This window comes from Watersipora subatra, chromosome 2 (assembly GCF_963576615.1).
Source record: "Watersipora subatra chromosome 2, tzWatSuba1.1, whole genome shotgun sequence".
NCBI lineage: Eukaryota > Metazoa > Bryozoa > Gymnolaemata > Cheilostomatida > Watersiporidae > Watersipora > Watersipora subatra.
Genome location: NC_088709.1, coordinates 17,095,705 through 17,110,834, shown reverse-complemented (window position 1 = coordinate 17,110,834; position 15,130 = coordinate 17,095,705). Strand labels below are relative to the sequence as shown.

General features: G+C 33.2%; 1 protein-coding gene across 1 annotated transcript; it reads left to right on the top strand.

Annotated features, from left to right (window-relative positions):
• Positions 1-11,410: 11,410 nt before the first annotated feature.
• On the top strand, positions 11,411-14,252 carry LOC137388005 (putative stoned B-like protein). Its single transcript, XM_068074523.1, has 2 exons — positions 11,411-11,482; positions 13,308-14,252. The coding sequence occupies exons 1-2, from the start codon at positions 11,411-11,413 to the stop codon at positions 14,250-14,252; spliced, it is 1,017 nt and encodes a 338-aa protein (XP_067930624.1).
• Positions 14,253-15,130: the final 878 nt, after the last annotated feature.

Genomic DNA, 15,130 nt, shown 5'->3' with positions numbered 1-15,130 from the left:
GTACCAATTGGCGATAGTAATTCGCGGTTGATGATAGGGTGATTTATTTATCTTCATTTATGATAGTTGCAGCAGGACTAGTAGTTGATTTAAGCATGCGAAAACAAAGATGTTTATTCGGGAAAAGTTGTAAAGAAAAATGAGGTAGGCTACACTACGTCACAGAGTAATTCCTGATTCAAACGCGCATGAGTTTGAGATAGTGTGAACATTGTTATCATCGATGATTACGGAAGAATTGTGACGTCAATGCCGAGATACGACAATATAGCGTCAACCAGCCTTCAGAGTGCTCTACTCCTTATAAGCTTGAGATTAACATCTGAACACTGCCTTGAATGGGCTCTCACAAAGTCATAGAAATGTCATTTTTACTAAAGGCGTGTTAAAAGGTGTAGAATGACCATTTGTTCTATTTATAAACTATCAGAATTAGTTTAATCACTGATAGCATAGTGTTTGGTACACTTTTGATTGTAGCTTAATCTAGAACTTCTACAAAGTTGTTTTCCAATGTTTTTGCTTTTTTGGTTAAGAAAATGTAGGATATAAAAATAAACAAATCTAAAGAGCAGAGCAAAAATTGGAGAGATTGAGTAGTTGAAAACAGAGACAGAAATGTGGAGAATAGAGAGATAGAGATGTGGAGAATAGAGAGAAAGAGACGTAGGGAGAAGGAAGAGAGAAAAATTGAAAAGTGAAAATATGGAGTATGAAAAATAGAGATGTAAAAACCGGAGAGGTAGAAAAGTGCAAAATGTAGCAGATTACAGTAGACCGCAGCAGACTACAGCAGACGACAGTAAACTGCAGCAGACCACAGCAGACTACATCAGACCACGTTAGACCACAGTAGGCCACAACAGACTACAGTAAACTACAGCAGACCACAGCAAACCATGGCAGACCACAGCAAACCACCGCAGACAACAGTAGACCACAGCAGACCACAAAAGACTACAGCAGACCCCAGCAGACCACAATAGACCACAGCAAAGCACAGTAGACCACAGTAGACTGTGATAACCTGCAATCGACTATGATAGTATACACTGATATGGAGAAAAGAGCTTGCAGAACCCTCAATTGTGACAATAGCCTAATTTTAGCCAAAAGGTGCCAATACAATGTTGGTGTAATTATCAATTGTGTTCTTTCTTTCTCAAATTGCTTTCATTCAAATCAAAGTTGAGGTTTCATGTACCAGTAGTCTGACTGAAGTCTGAAGATGAACAAGCTTATATGCAGTTGTGATGTGTATATGTTAGTAGCTCAGGTGACTGTAGGAGTTTTCTCTTAAAATTTAAAAATAGTGACGATTCCTTCGCAAGGAAAAAGAAAGGTTAAATTAGTGACAAATGGACAGCTCTATATTGTAGCATGAAAGCACAATGTCGTTCATTGCAAAACTGTTTCTGTTACATTGTGAACAAAGCTATGTGTAAATTACTATTGAATTCTTCTTAAACAGACAACGCCTATTAAAACATGAGCACAGCACATTCATGAGAAAGCTGCCTTTGCAACAATTTGAATCTCAAAGAAAATGATTCATCTTATGGTGAACAGACAACTTCTAAAGTAAAAATGAAAAAGTGGTGTTCATGGCAAAACTTACCTTATAAAAATGTGAACAGAATAATTTGTAGAAAAATATTAATTTGATAATGAGCAGACAACTTCTAGCTTGAAAATGAATGAAAAGTGGCGTTCATGATAAAACCACTGGTGATACAATGGAGGTAAAGTAATGTATAGAAAATATTAGGTTGATGTTGAACAAGGCAAATAAAGACTACAAAAGTAATTTTCATTAATTAAATTTTCTAATTGACATCTGGTTGCGCTCTGAAGAATAAATTACCTATGGAACAGCTGTGATCTGGGGGTCTCACACATCTCACCCGCAAACAACAGGTTAGAGTTGAATTCCTAATCAGTTCCCAACAAAGACCACCGGTGATAACAGAAATGATATCTAGCCTTAAAATTCTTCCCGCACAGCCTCTGTTCTGCAGAAGACTAAGTGGACATAACACTCGATCCTCGAGTAATTCTTCATACATTAGCCAAGTAACTGGCTTAGCATATTTTGTTTTAAAACCAAAACTACGCTTACAAACCTAGTCGAATATGTGGATAGAATAAAATTTGGCATATTTTAGGTTAGCCAGTATAAGATAAAGGATGGTTAGGGAGATAACTCAGGAAATCAAATTACATGTATATTAGGGGCATTACTATTTCCATTGTAATTTGATCTATGTAAGATTGCAGAACTCACAGATTTGTTGTTAATAAAAGGTGATCTTTGAATCAGTGTTAAACTGCCACAAATTAGAATGCGTAATATGATATTCAAAGCCTTTTATTGTTGCGTTAAAATAGCCGTTGTTTTGTATGTAGGCCTACCAATTTTTCCGCAATTGCAAAATTGTATGCAATAAATTAGATGACTAAAATGTTGATAAATTCGGACTTAAATCTATAAAATTCAGTTTATTAGACTGACAATTTAACCAACGGAGCTAATGAGTCAATTTATAACACTTTTTGAAGCCTCTAAATAATTGGAAATCATCATTCTTTGTGTTTTTATGACGAGCTTTAAAAAGCGAATAGGGGACAGGCGGATAGAAAAAGGCCAATAATAATAAAGATTTAGTATTTGCTGAAATTATATTTAGATAGCATTTGTATTTTTATTATGAGTCTCATTATGGTGTATGGTAGGTATATAATGACATTAGAATCAGGTAAACTAAACATGTTGATACATCAGCAAGGAATAGATTACAGGGTGTTAAGGTGATAACGTATGTCTGAACTAATAAGTTTATGTCAGTTACTCCACAACTAACTAAAGGTGCTTGTAAATGCAGAGAGTGAGTGATGCATGGATCCAGCCTTCTCTCGATTCTAATGCAGCCATAGCTACAGATTGTCCAGTTGACCCGAGTTCACATTGCTTTGCCTCTGGATGAAAATTGATAGAGGTACAACTCTCTGTTTCCATGCATAAGCTAAGGCAGTTCAGTTGGCTTCTAGCATTGTGGACAGAAATTGTTAAATTAGCGACTGCTTTGTTCTGGAAAGTACAGAAGCTGGCTGATTCTTCAGTTGTCCTACCTGAATGATGAAGGGAATAGCACAATATGAGGTCCATTTTATACACATCTAGTATTGCTTCGCAACAGTGACAGTTGAATCTAATACGCATCTAGTGCTGTATCACCACAGTGAGAGGTCAATTTTGTATACATCGAGTAATGTATCACCCCAGTAAAAGGTTAGTGTTTCATACATCTAGTAATGTATCACCACAGCGATAGGTCAATGCTACACACATCTAATATTGTATTACTACAGTCAAAGGTCAATCTTACACACATGTAGCAGTGTACCACTCTATGGGAGAAATCAGTTTTACATACATCTAGCAATATATCACCACAGTGAAAAATCAATGTTACGTACATCTAGTGTTGTTTCACCACAGTTCGAGGTCAAATCTACACGCATCTAGTAATGTATCACCACAGTTAAAGGTCAATATTGAACCTAAGCAGATACATAGAACAAGCTTAACCTACCATGTTAAGACCAACTAGGTCACTTACACAAACAGTAAATTTCTTGATTTAGAATAACTCAGGAATCCTACCACTAAACAAGTTAATATCTTTGTAAACTGTGACATCTCCATGCATATCTCCAGCACCAGGCTGCAAAGAAAAAATATCTCCTGGATAGCTGCATGAAGAGAGATCTAGTAGCTTGTCCTCAGTGAATGTTTGACTGTATATATTCAGACAGATAATCCATCCTGCAGCTACCTGATTACTTTCAAATGTTCCTGGAATCAAAAACAATATAATTATTTGTTTCTTTTTTTGTCAAGAGATGTTCATGACGGAAGATAGACTAGATCACTAGTAGATAGACTAGTAGATAGACTTGTAGATAAACTAGTAAATAGACTATTAGATAGACTAGTAGATAAACTAGTAGATAGACTAGTAGATAGAATAGTAGATAGACTAGTAGATAGACTAGTAGATTGACTAGTAGATGGATTAGTAGATAGACTAGTAGATAGACTAGTAGATAGACTAGTAGATAAACTAGTAGATAGACTATTAGATAGACTAGTAGATAAACTAGTAGATAGACTAGTAGATAGAATAGTAGATAGACTAGTAGATAGACTAGTAGATAAACTAGTAGATAGACTAGTAGATTGAATAGTAGATAGACTAGTAAGTAGAGTGGTAGATATCCTAGTACATGTAGATAGATTAGTAGATATACTAGTAGATAGACTAGTAGATTGGCTAGTAGATAGACTAGTAGATAGACTAGTAGATAGACTAGTAGATAGACTAGTAGAAAGACTAGTATATAGACTAGTAGATAGACTAGTAGATAGACTAGTAGATAAACTAGTAGATAGACTATTAAGTAGACTAGTAGATAAACTAGTAGATAGACTATTAGATAGACTAGTAAATAAACTAGTAGATAGACTAGTAGATAGAATAGTAGATAGACTAGTAGATAGACTAGTAGATAAACTAGTAGATAGACTAGTAGATAGAATAGTAGATAGACTAGTAGATAGACTAGTAAATTGACTAGTAGATAGACTAGTAGATAGACTACTAGATAGACTAGTCGATAGACTAGTAGATTGACTAGTAGATAGACTAGTCGATTGACTAGTAAGTAGAGTGGTAGATATCCTAGTACATGTAGATAGATTAGTATATAGACTAGTAGATAGACTAGTAGATAGACTAGTAGATAAACTAGTAGATAGACTAGTAGATAGAATAGTAGATAGACTAGTAGATAGACTAGTAGATAGACTAGTAGATGGATTAGTAGATAGACTAGTAGATAGACTAGTAGAAAGACTAGTATATAGACTAGTAGATAGACTAGTAGATAGACTAGTAGATAAACTAGTAGATAGACTATTAGATAGAGTAGTAGATAAACTAGTAGATAGACTAGTAGATAGACTAGTATATAGACTAGTAGATAGACTACTAGATAGACTAGTAGATAGACTAGTAGTCATACTAGTAGATAGACTAGTAGATATACTAGTAGAAAGACTAGTAGATAGACAAGTAGATAGAATAGTAGATAGACTAGTAGATAGAATAGTAGATAGACTAGTAGATAGACTAGTATATAGACTAGTAGATAGACTAGTAGATAGACTAGTAGACTACTAGATAGACTAGTAGATAGACTAGTAGTCATACTAGTAGATAGACTAGTAGATTGACTAGTAGATAGACTAGTAGTCATACTAGTAGATAGACTAGTAGATAGACTAGTAGATATACTAGTAGATAGACTACTAGATAGACTAGTAGATAGACTAGTAGATAGACTAGGAGATAGACTAGTAGATATACTAGTAGATAGACTACTAGATAGACTAGTAGATAGACTAGTAGATATACTAGTAGATAGACTAGTAGATATACTAGTAGATAGAATAGTAGATAGAATAGTAGATTGACTAGTAGATAGACTAGAAGCTGGACAAGTTGGCAGAATAACAGATGAAAATTGCATAAAACTCTTTGAAGTCTTTGAAGCATATTTTGAAGTCTTTTACATCATATATTGATCTCGCATCACATCACAGGCCAAGTACCTACATTTAAAGCTCTCTGCTACCATCAGTTTAATTTTGCAGTAAATTTAGCTTTCGAAACTTGTATTACTGTTTAACTCTAGCATGCAATCAATGTCGCAGTGAGTACATACTTTAGATTATTGTTTGACTGTTATATACTCAGTGCCTTCATTGATATCAGAATGCCAATAGATGGGTAGTTGTATTACTACTACAACCATCTTATTCAATTCTTGTTAGTTCTAGTGGTTCAACTAGCTTGTTCAAAAACCACTGTAAAATAATTGTTGACAAATAGCAAATGAGTTGCAACAAATAAGTTGTTAACAAGTTGTTAGCAAGTTGTTAACAACAGCAGCAGCAGTGGTATTTTAGTAACAACAGAAGATATGATAACACTATTCTTTAGAAACAACATTTGTCTGCAAGCCGAATCTTTAACAATGTCACATTAAAACTAATTCTAAAATGGTAGGGTTTGTAAAGTTCACACTACTATATGCTTACATGTTGCAGGTTATATGTTATGTGTTATTTGTTATACGCTATATGTTATATGTTATAAGGTAGATGTTATATGATAAATCCTGCCTAATCTGTTATATGTTATGTGCTATGCGCATGGTAAAAGGTACAGGAACCAATTTAAACAAGTTGAGAGTGGTAGCCAAGGATGAGAATATGCTGTGATTGAACACATAATGCGATCTTACTAAGATAAAAGAAACAACACCGGTCAGTTTATTTTTTAATAAATATTACGGCAAACTCATATGTTCAAAGCTTTGGATCCTACTTCATGAAGCGATGTTTTAGGTAACTGTTTGTGCCTACCCTAACCAAATAGACTTTGTAAATATTTGCTAAGAAACAGCACACACAAACTTTACAATTAAAGTACTATGTAAGCCAATTTTAATTTATGCCAAAGCCTCAGAGCCAATGGTTCACAGCTTAAGGGAGTATGTTGGTACCTGAGTCAACAGTTTTCGTGCTAAATGATTTGCTAAATTACCACAACCAAAGCGCTATACTACTAGCAACAAGATGCATAACTCCTGTAAAAAATACAAGTCTTTTCAAACTGAATTCATTAGAAGATCATCTGACCTCCAAAACTGTCTTGGTCATTGTAGAGTACTAAACTGGCTCTCTCATAGCTCCATGATGAAGGAATAGACTTGGGAGAACTCAAGGCCTTAGTACTCCAACCAGTTTCCGTTATCTTTCTAGCGTTAAGCTGTACGATACAAAACATAATCCAACTAATAGTCCATGAGTTTGTTTACCTATGACTCAGTAAGACAGAAGGATGGCAAGCTGAGAAGGTACACGCATGCTATAGTGAACTTTGTCGCTAGACTATGTACCAGAATCAGCCATACCCGATCCACTCATTTAATGAGGAACTTACACAAAACTTTAGTATGATTCATCAGAGAGTATGGGTATTTTTCTATCATTTGCAATTGTTTTTGATGTTTGAGATGATCTGGCTGCCAGGATATTTCAAGATTAAACTCAATAAAACTTGATTAAATTGGTTAAAACACTCAGATCAAGTAAAAGTGTGATTATAACGTCTATAGTAGTAAAGAGACCGACAGAATAGAGACACAATACTTCAATTGGAACGCAATAGTCAATATCAATAATAGCAAAAGAGCAACTAGTGATGTCATTTTGGCACATATTTTCTTCCGAACGTTTTAAATTTTTTAATTCGTGATTAATTTTGATTCGTAATTAATTTTTGTCCAGCTTTATCTTGAAACATCCTAACAGTCAGACTACCTCAAACATCAACAACAATTTCAAATGCTAAAAAAATACCGATACTTACTAGTAAAATCTATTAAGATTTTATTAGAAAGTATTTGTATTAAAGTATTTGTATTAAAGTATTTGTATTAAAGTATTTGTATTAAAGTATTAATTAAAGTATTAAACTTTTATTAAACCTTTGCTGCCGTGTTAAAGCTGAACTTGCACAAAAATTTAGTAGATTTTATTTAAAAGTATCGATATTTTTTATATTATTTGCGTTGTTTTTGATGTTTGACTGCCAGAATATTTCAAGATTAAGATCGGCAAAACTTGATCGCTGTAAAATGCTTAGATTAAGAGAAAACGATTATGAAATCTATAGTTGCAAATATACCAACGGAATAGAGATGCACAACTTGAACGTAGTAGCCAATGTAACAATAGCAACTAGTGATGTAGCATGTTTTTTTCTTCTGAGTGTTTTAACCGCGATCAAGTTTTGTCGAACTTAATCTTGAAATATCCTGGCAGCAAGATCATCTCAAACATAAAAAACATTTGCAAATGATAGAAAAATACCGATACTTTCTGATAAAATCTAGTAATATTTTGCGTAAGACTTTTAAGGTGTTATTTTCTGTTGTGTGCACCAAGGCTATACAATGAAGGAGTTGTTAAGATGTCCTGTTGGCCAATGTTTAAGTGAAATGATCTTGTAACACCATGTTTTACGCAAAGACATTTACAGTATGTAGAAACTTAAAAATCCGGGTCACTTAAAGCATTTCTTGTAACTGGCTAAAATGTACATACATGTTTAGCAATGGCTTAAAAACTGACTAGTGTCAACCAGACATTTGGTGGCCTATAAAAGGAATTACGAGTTACTGTTTACAAAACACTCATCCGAGTTACTAAATGTTTCAACTCATTATAACCTATTTCCAGACCAAACATCTTTTGCGAGTAGATGCCAAACATTTCAGTAATGGTCTCATTCAGGCATTGATATCGTTTAGTAGAAATAGCACGAGATTTGATTTTGATATATCAATACCCTGTATACCAATATACAGAATATTCTACCTTTTAGAAAGCTAGAAACTCAGTGAAAGAAATCAAAAAAGATAGAAATGGAGCGGTCCTTTATCTGCCTTGACAATGGTTTAATTTTACAAAATATGATAACTAAGAATTTAGCAATCAGATTTTACACAATCATGCTATTTGTAAAACTAAATGAATGCCTGGCGTTGCATGGGTAATGCAACTGGGTGCAGAAAATTCATTTTTAATCAACATACATATACCATTCTAATTTTTAAATAAAGGTGTTTGCTTGCGAGCACAAAATGCACTGTGTTAATTTTTGTGTACCGTATTTATTTCTGTGTAATTCATATTGTACTGGATGCAGTGCCTACTACAGATCTGTGCTGATTGCAATAGTCTTGCTGGCCACATAGAGTTTAAGCATTTTTTTCACGTGTGGGTACTATTTTTCTTCTAGTAGTTTAATTGTGCTGGGTAAAGAATTAAGCATGAAGCTATGAAAGATTAGCAGGAGTAATAAGTATGTGCACAATTTATTCCATAGTATGACAAGGACAGCGTAGCTTATTGGATAGCACGCCTGTCTGCAGAACTGATGGTTTGATGATCAAATCCAGTGCAAACCAGGTTTTTTGTTTCTATATTTTAATTGCTATAATTGGACACACAACAAACCCACTAGAATAATTTAAATTTATTAGTCAGCTGCCCGAAACGATAACACACAAATTTTTCATACTTCATTAAATGACTGGTCGAGTCTGCAGTTGTGTTCCAAGGAGCGGCCAACTATGGGTGTAAATTTTTATCAGCTACAAAAACTGATTCTTTAAATAACCTGAAACTTGTTGATTTTACAATAAGACTCCGCTTAACAACATGATGTTAACAAATTGTTTCACTTTAACATGGTCCAACAAGGTTTCACTTTAACATGGTCTAGCATGGTTTCACTTTAACATGGTTCAACAGGGTTTCACTTTAACATGGTTCAACAGGGTTTCACTTTAACATGGTCCAGCAAGGTTTCACTTTAACATGGTCTAGCATGGTTTCACTTTAACATGGTCCAACAGGGTTTCACTTTAACATGGTCCAACAAGGTTTCACTTTTGCATGGTTCAAATAGGTTTCACTTTAACATGGCTCAACATGGTTTCACTTTAACATGGTCCAACAAGGTTTCACTTTAAGGTGCTTTGCATTTGCTTTGAAGTACATGGAGAAACTAAAGTTTTCAAGTAAGGTATAAGGAAAGTGGCACAACCATAGATTAGCTGTCACAAAATAATTTGCTGTAAAGCCATATTCCTCATTGTTTTACAATATCCTCTTTTCATAAGGTTGGCTGCACTAAGAACTAGTTGATGTTGCATATACCAATGTATGTTTTTATCAATTCAGTTGTCTAGTAATATAAAATGCTTGAACTGCAAACAGCAGGTTAGCATTCCACTCCCAACAAAACCCACTGGTGGTGGCAGGAAAGACATCCTACCTTTGAATTGCTCTCTGCAGCTAGGCATGTCTCCAGTCCAGGAGGTTACCTTGCCACTGGATTCAGATATGTTCAGCGGAGATCACAGAGCCGTTTTTTGTGCAACAATATTCTTAAGAAACCTGCACACAGCCTCTGCTTGCAGATGTAATACTTGGTCGTTGAGAACTTGACACACACACAGATGCACACGCACACACACGCACACATACGCACACACACGCACACACACACGCACACATAAATTCAGTAGTAAACTTAACCCTTGTACATAATCTTATTTAAAGTTTTACGATCAGCTATCTAATAAAATTCCCACTGCGATTCTAAAAATCTTCTAGCAATACGTTTTTAAAAGTTAGTGCACTCATATCTTTGTAAAAGTCAGAAAGAAACATGGAGGTAGCAAACCTGAATGTAGAAGTCTTGATCAACAATTATTTGGAGGCAGATGTGCTGAAAGACCTCTATATCAAACCCGCTCACTCCCAGGAGCTTGCTATTAGAGATGGTCACACGCAGTTTGCCATCCTTCCACTCAATAAGTTGTCTATTGTCTTCCTCTGCATTATCATAGAAATAACATAGTGATAACTCTATGTTAGTCATGGATTTAACTACATATCTTAATAAAATTTTCTAAAATTGCTAGTAGCAGTCACGGTCACCATTAAGTCATGGCACTGACAGTTCTACCAATCAGCTTTCTATGCTGTGAAGGATTTAAAAGTTTTCCTCAAGATCTTCTTTGCAAGTATATAGTGTATAAACTCCTATGTTAATTGGTCTTCTATATGCCTATTCAGCGGATTCAAATTGACTAAATAAACCGTAGCTAGGCTAGGAGCTGATGCAGATACTGGGAAACATCAGCGTTGGTGATTAAAATCAGTTTATATTAATATTTTAAAACCAATAAAATGTCTGTCAAAACATTAGTTAGCTGATAAAAATAATTCGACAAATCAAATATGTACATGTAGGTGTTATAGCCATACACCAAGTGTTTGTTTGTGTATGGCTATACACAAACAAAGCCGTTTTGAAAGGGATTCCAATCTACTGCGTTTTTGTGATGGCTGCGATTAACTGTTCATCTTTGAGCCTGTAAAAGCTTGTAATCACATTTCCACATATTTTGCACCTACAACACAGCAGAGTAGGACATCGTGAATCCTTTGATACCAAATAACTGTAATGTGAATTTTGTTGCAAGTCAACCTTTAATAACTGTAGCTGGACAAACTGAACTACAGACTTTGAGATTTAGAGATAATAGATAATAATGTGCTGGGTTTTAGCCTTGTCAATGATAGCCTTGTTAGTAGAGCCAACTTTGGTGGCCGAGATGGTCACAGCTGTGCCTGCTTTGGTCTTGTTAGCCGAGGTTGCCAAAGCCTGCCAAGTGGACTAGGCCTCATATAGCTCAGCTGATGATGCATGCAGCTATAGTTAGGGACCTCTTAGCCAGGACACTACGTGCTGGTGTGCTGCTGGCTTCCACCACAGTATGTTATACTTGTTTATTTACTGTTTACAGTGTGTTCATAAATTTAAAAGAGCCAAAGATATATTACAAAAAATTTGAACTAAATTTTTTAAAACATTTCCAGTTTCTGTTGATACAAAACGCAAGTGATCTGTGATACTGTGATCACAATATCTGCTTGCAAGTGTTTGGATCTGACAACTCAAAACAATTGCAAGCAGATAGTCATAAATAACCTCATTAAAAAGTTAACTAAAAGACATAACATAATAATACAAATAAGCTAATATTGGAAACTCTTGCTGTTAGACTAGGACGGTATACTTTAAAAATTGCATTAGATACAATACTAATTCATGTCATATATTTCATTACTATTGTAAACCAAACAAAAAGTGATTTAAAAAAACTTGATCCGATGGTACGTGAGTGACCGCAGAATAATCGGGTTCATGGCTTGATATGTAGGAGAGCAGGTAGAGGAGTAGTGGGGGTGTTACTGTTACTATTACTATGAATATGACTATGAATATTACTATGACTATGACTATGAATATGAATATGAATATGAATATGAATATGAATATGAATATGAATATGAATATGAATATGAATATGAATATGAATATGAATATGAATATGAATATGAATATGAATATGAATATGAATATGAATATGAATATGAATATGAATATGAATATGAATATGAATATGAATATGAATATGAATATGAATATGAATATGAATATGAATATGAATATGAATATGAATATGAATATGAATATGAATATGAATATGAATATGAATATGAATATGAATATGAATATGAATATGAATATGAATATGAATATGAATATGAATATGAATATGAATATGAATATGAATATGAATATGAATATGAATATGAATATGAATATGAATATGAATATGAATATGAATATGAATATGAATATGAATATGAATATGAATATGAATATGAATATGAATATGAATATGAATATGAATATGAATATGAATATGAATATGAATATGAATATGAATATGAATATGAATATGAATATGAATATGAATATGAATATGAATATGAATATGAATATGAATATGAATATGAATATGAATATGAATATGAATATGAATATGAATATGAATATGAATATGAATATGAATATGAATATGAATATGAATATGAATATGAATATGAATATGAATATGAATATGAATATGAATATGAATATGAATATGAATATGAATATGAATATGAATATGAATATGAATATGAATATGAATATGAATATGAATATGAATATGAATATGAATATGAATATGAATATGAATATGAATATGAATATGAATATGAATATGAATATGAATATGAATATGAATATGAATATGAATATGAATATGAATATGAATATGAATATGAATATGAATATGAATATGAATATGAATATGAATATGAATATGAATATGAATATGAATATGAATATGAATATGAATATGAATATGAATATGAATATGAATATGAATATGAATATGAATATGAATATGAATATGAATATGAATATGAATATGAATATGAATATGAATATGAATATGAATATGAATATGAATATGAATATGAATATGAATATGAATATGAATATGAATATGACTATGACTATGACTATGACTATGACTATGACTATGACTATGACTATGACTATGAATATGAATATGACTATGAATACGGCTGTGGATATGGCTATGAATATGACTATGAATATGACTATGAATATGAATATGACTATAACTATGAATATGAATAACACTATGAATATGAATATGACTATGACTATGAATATGAGTATGAGTATGAATGTGAATATGACTATGACTATGAATATGACTATGAATATGAATATGACTATGAATATGAATATGACTATGACTATGAAGATGACTATGAATATGAATATGAAAATGACTATGACTATGACTGTGAATATGAATATGACTATGGCTATGAATATGACTATGAATATGAAAATGACTATGAATATGACTATGAATATGACTATGAATGTGAATATGAATATGACTATGAATATGACTATGAATATGACTATGACTATGACTATGACTATGAAGATGAGTATGAGTATGAATATGAATATGAATATGACTATAACTATGACTATGATTATGAATATGACTATGACTATGAATATGAATATGACTATGACCATGACTATGACTATGACTATGACTATGATTATAAATATGACTATGAATATGACTATGAATATGGCTATGAATATGACTATGACTATGAATATGACTATGACTATGAATATGACTATGAATATGACTATGAATATGGCTATGAATATGACTATGAATATGGCTATGAATATGACTATGAATATGACTATGACTATGACTATGACTATGACTATGACTATGACTATGACTATGAATATGCCTATGAATATGACTATGAATATGGCTATGGCTATGAATGTGACTATGAATATGACTATGACTATGACTATGACTATGAATATGAATATGAATATGAATATGAATATGAATATGAATATGAATATGAATATGAATATGAATATGAATATGAATATGAATATGAATATGAATATGAATATGAATATGAATATGAATATGAATATGAATATGACTATGACTATGACTATGAATATGAATATGACTATGAATACGGCTGTGGATATGGCTATGAATATGACTATGAATATGACTATGAATATGAATATGACTATAACTATGAATATGAATAACACTATGAATATGAATATGACTATGAACGTGACTAGGGCTATGTTTAATACTATAACTATGACTGTCACTAGCGCTATCACTATTATCAATATCGTTGATAATGTATAGCTCTTGCTGTTGCAGTTCTCATTACTATTGCTATCACTATCGCCGCTGTGCTGTCGTTGTCGCTATTGCTATCGATACTGCATTTACTGATTGTGTCTACCTGTAGTAGCTATACTAATGGTGTCGACCTGTAGTAGCTATACTGATGGTGTCGGTCTGTAGTAGCTATACTGATGGTACCTACCTGTAGTGGCTATACTGATGGTACCTACCTGTAGGGGCTATACTGATGGTACCTACCTGTAGTGGCTATACTGATGGTACCTACCTGTATTTGGTCTATATATTCGTTAGATGGTGCTTACTTGTAGTGGCTATACTGATCAGAGTCGTTGTTTGGGCAAGGGCAGTGTTTGCATCTCTCTTCCACCAGAAGCAAGTGGTCATGTTGGACGCAGGTAGTGTCAACAAAGAACTGTAGTAATTTTCGGTAGAGGGCTCATGGTTGTAGAGGGACAATAGACCGCCCTTCGTCACCGGGCACATAACTTTAAAGGAAGTTCATTAGTTTCAAGGCTGAAACTAAAGCCTTTGTACAAACAGCAAGACCGGCTCACAATACAAATAGTACTCAATAGTATTCTTAATGGTTAATCTGAACCTCACAATATAGTTAAATCATGGGCTTGTGAAAGTTGTTTCACGGGCTATCTAAAAGTCGACTCACAGGCTATCTGAAAGTCGACTCACAGGCTATCTGAAAGACGACTCATAGGCTATCTGAAAGTTAACTCACAGACTATCTGAAAGTTGACTCACAGACTATCTG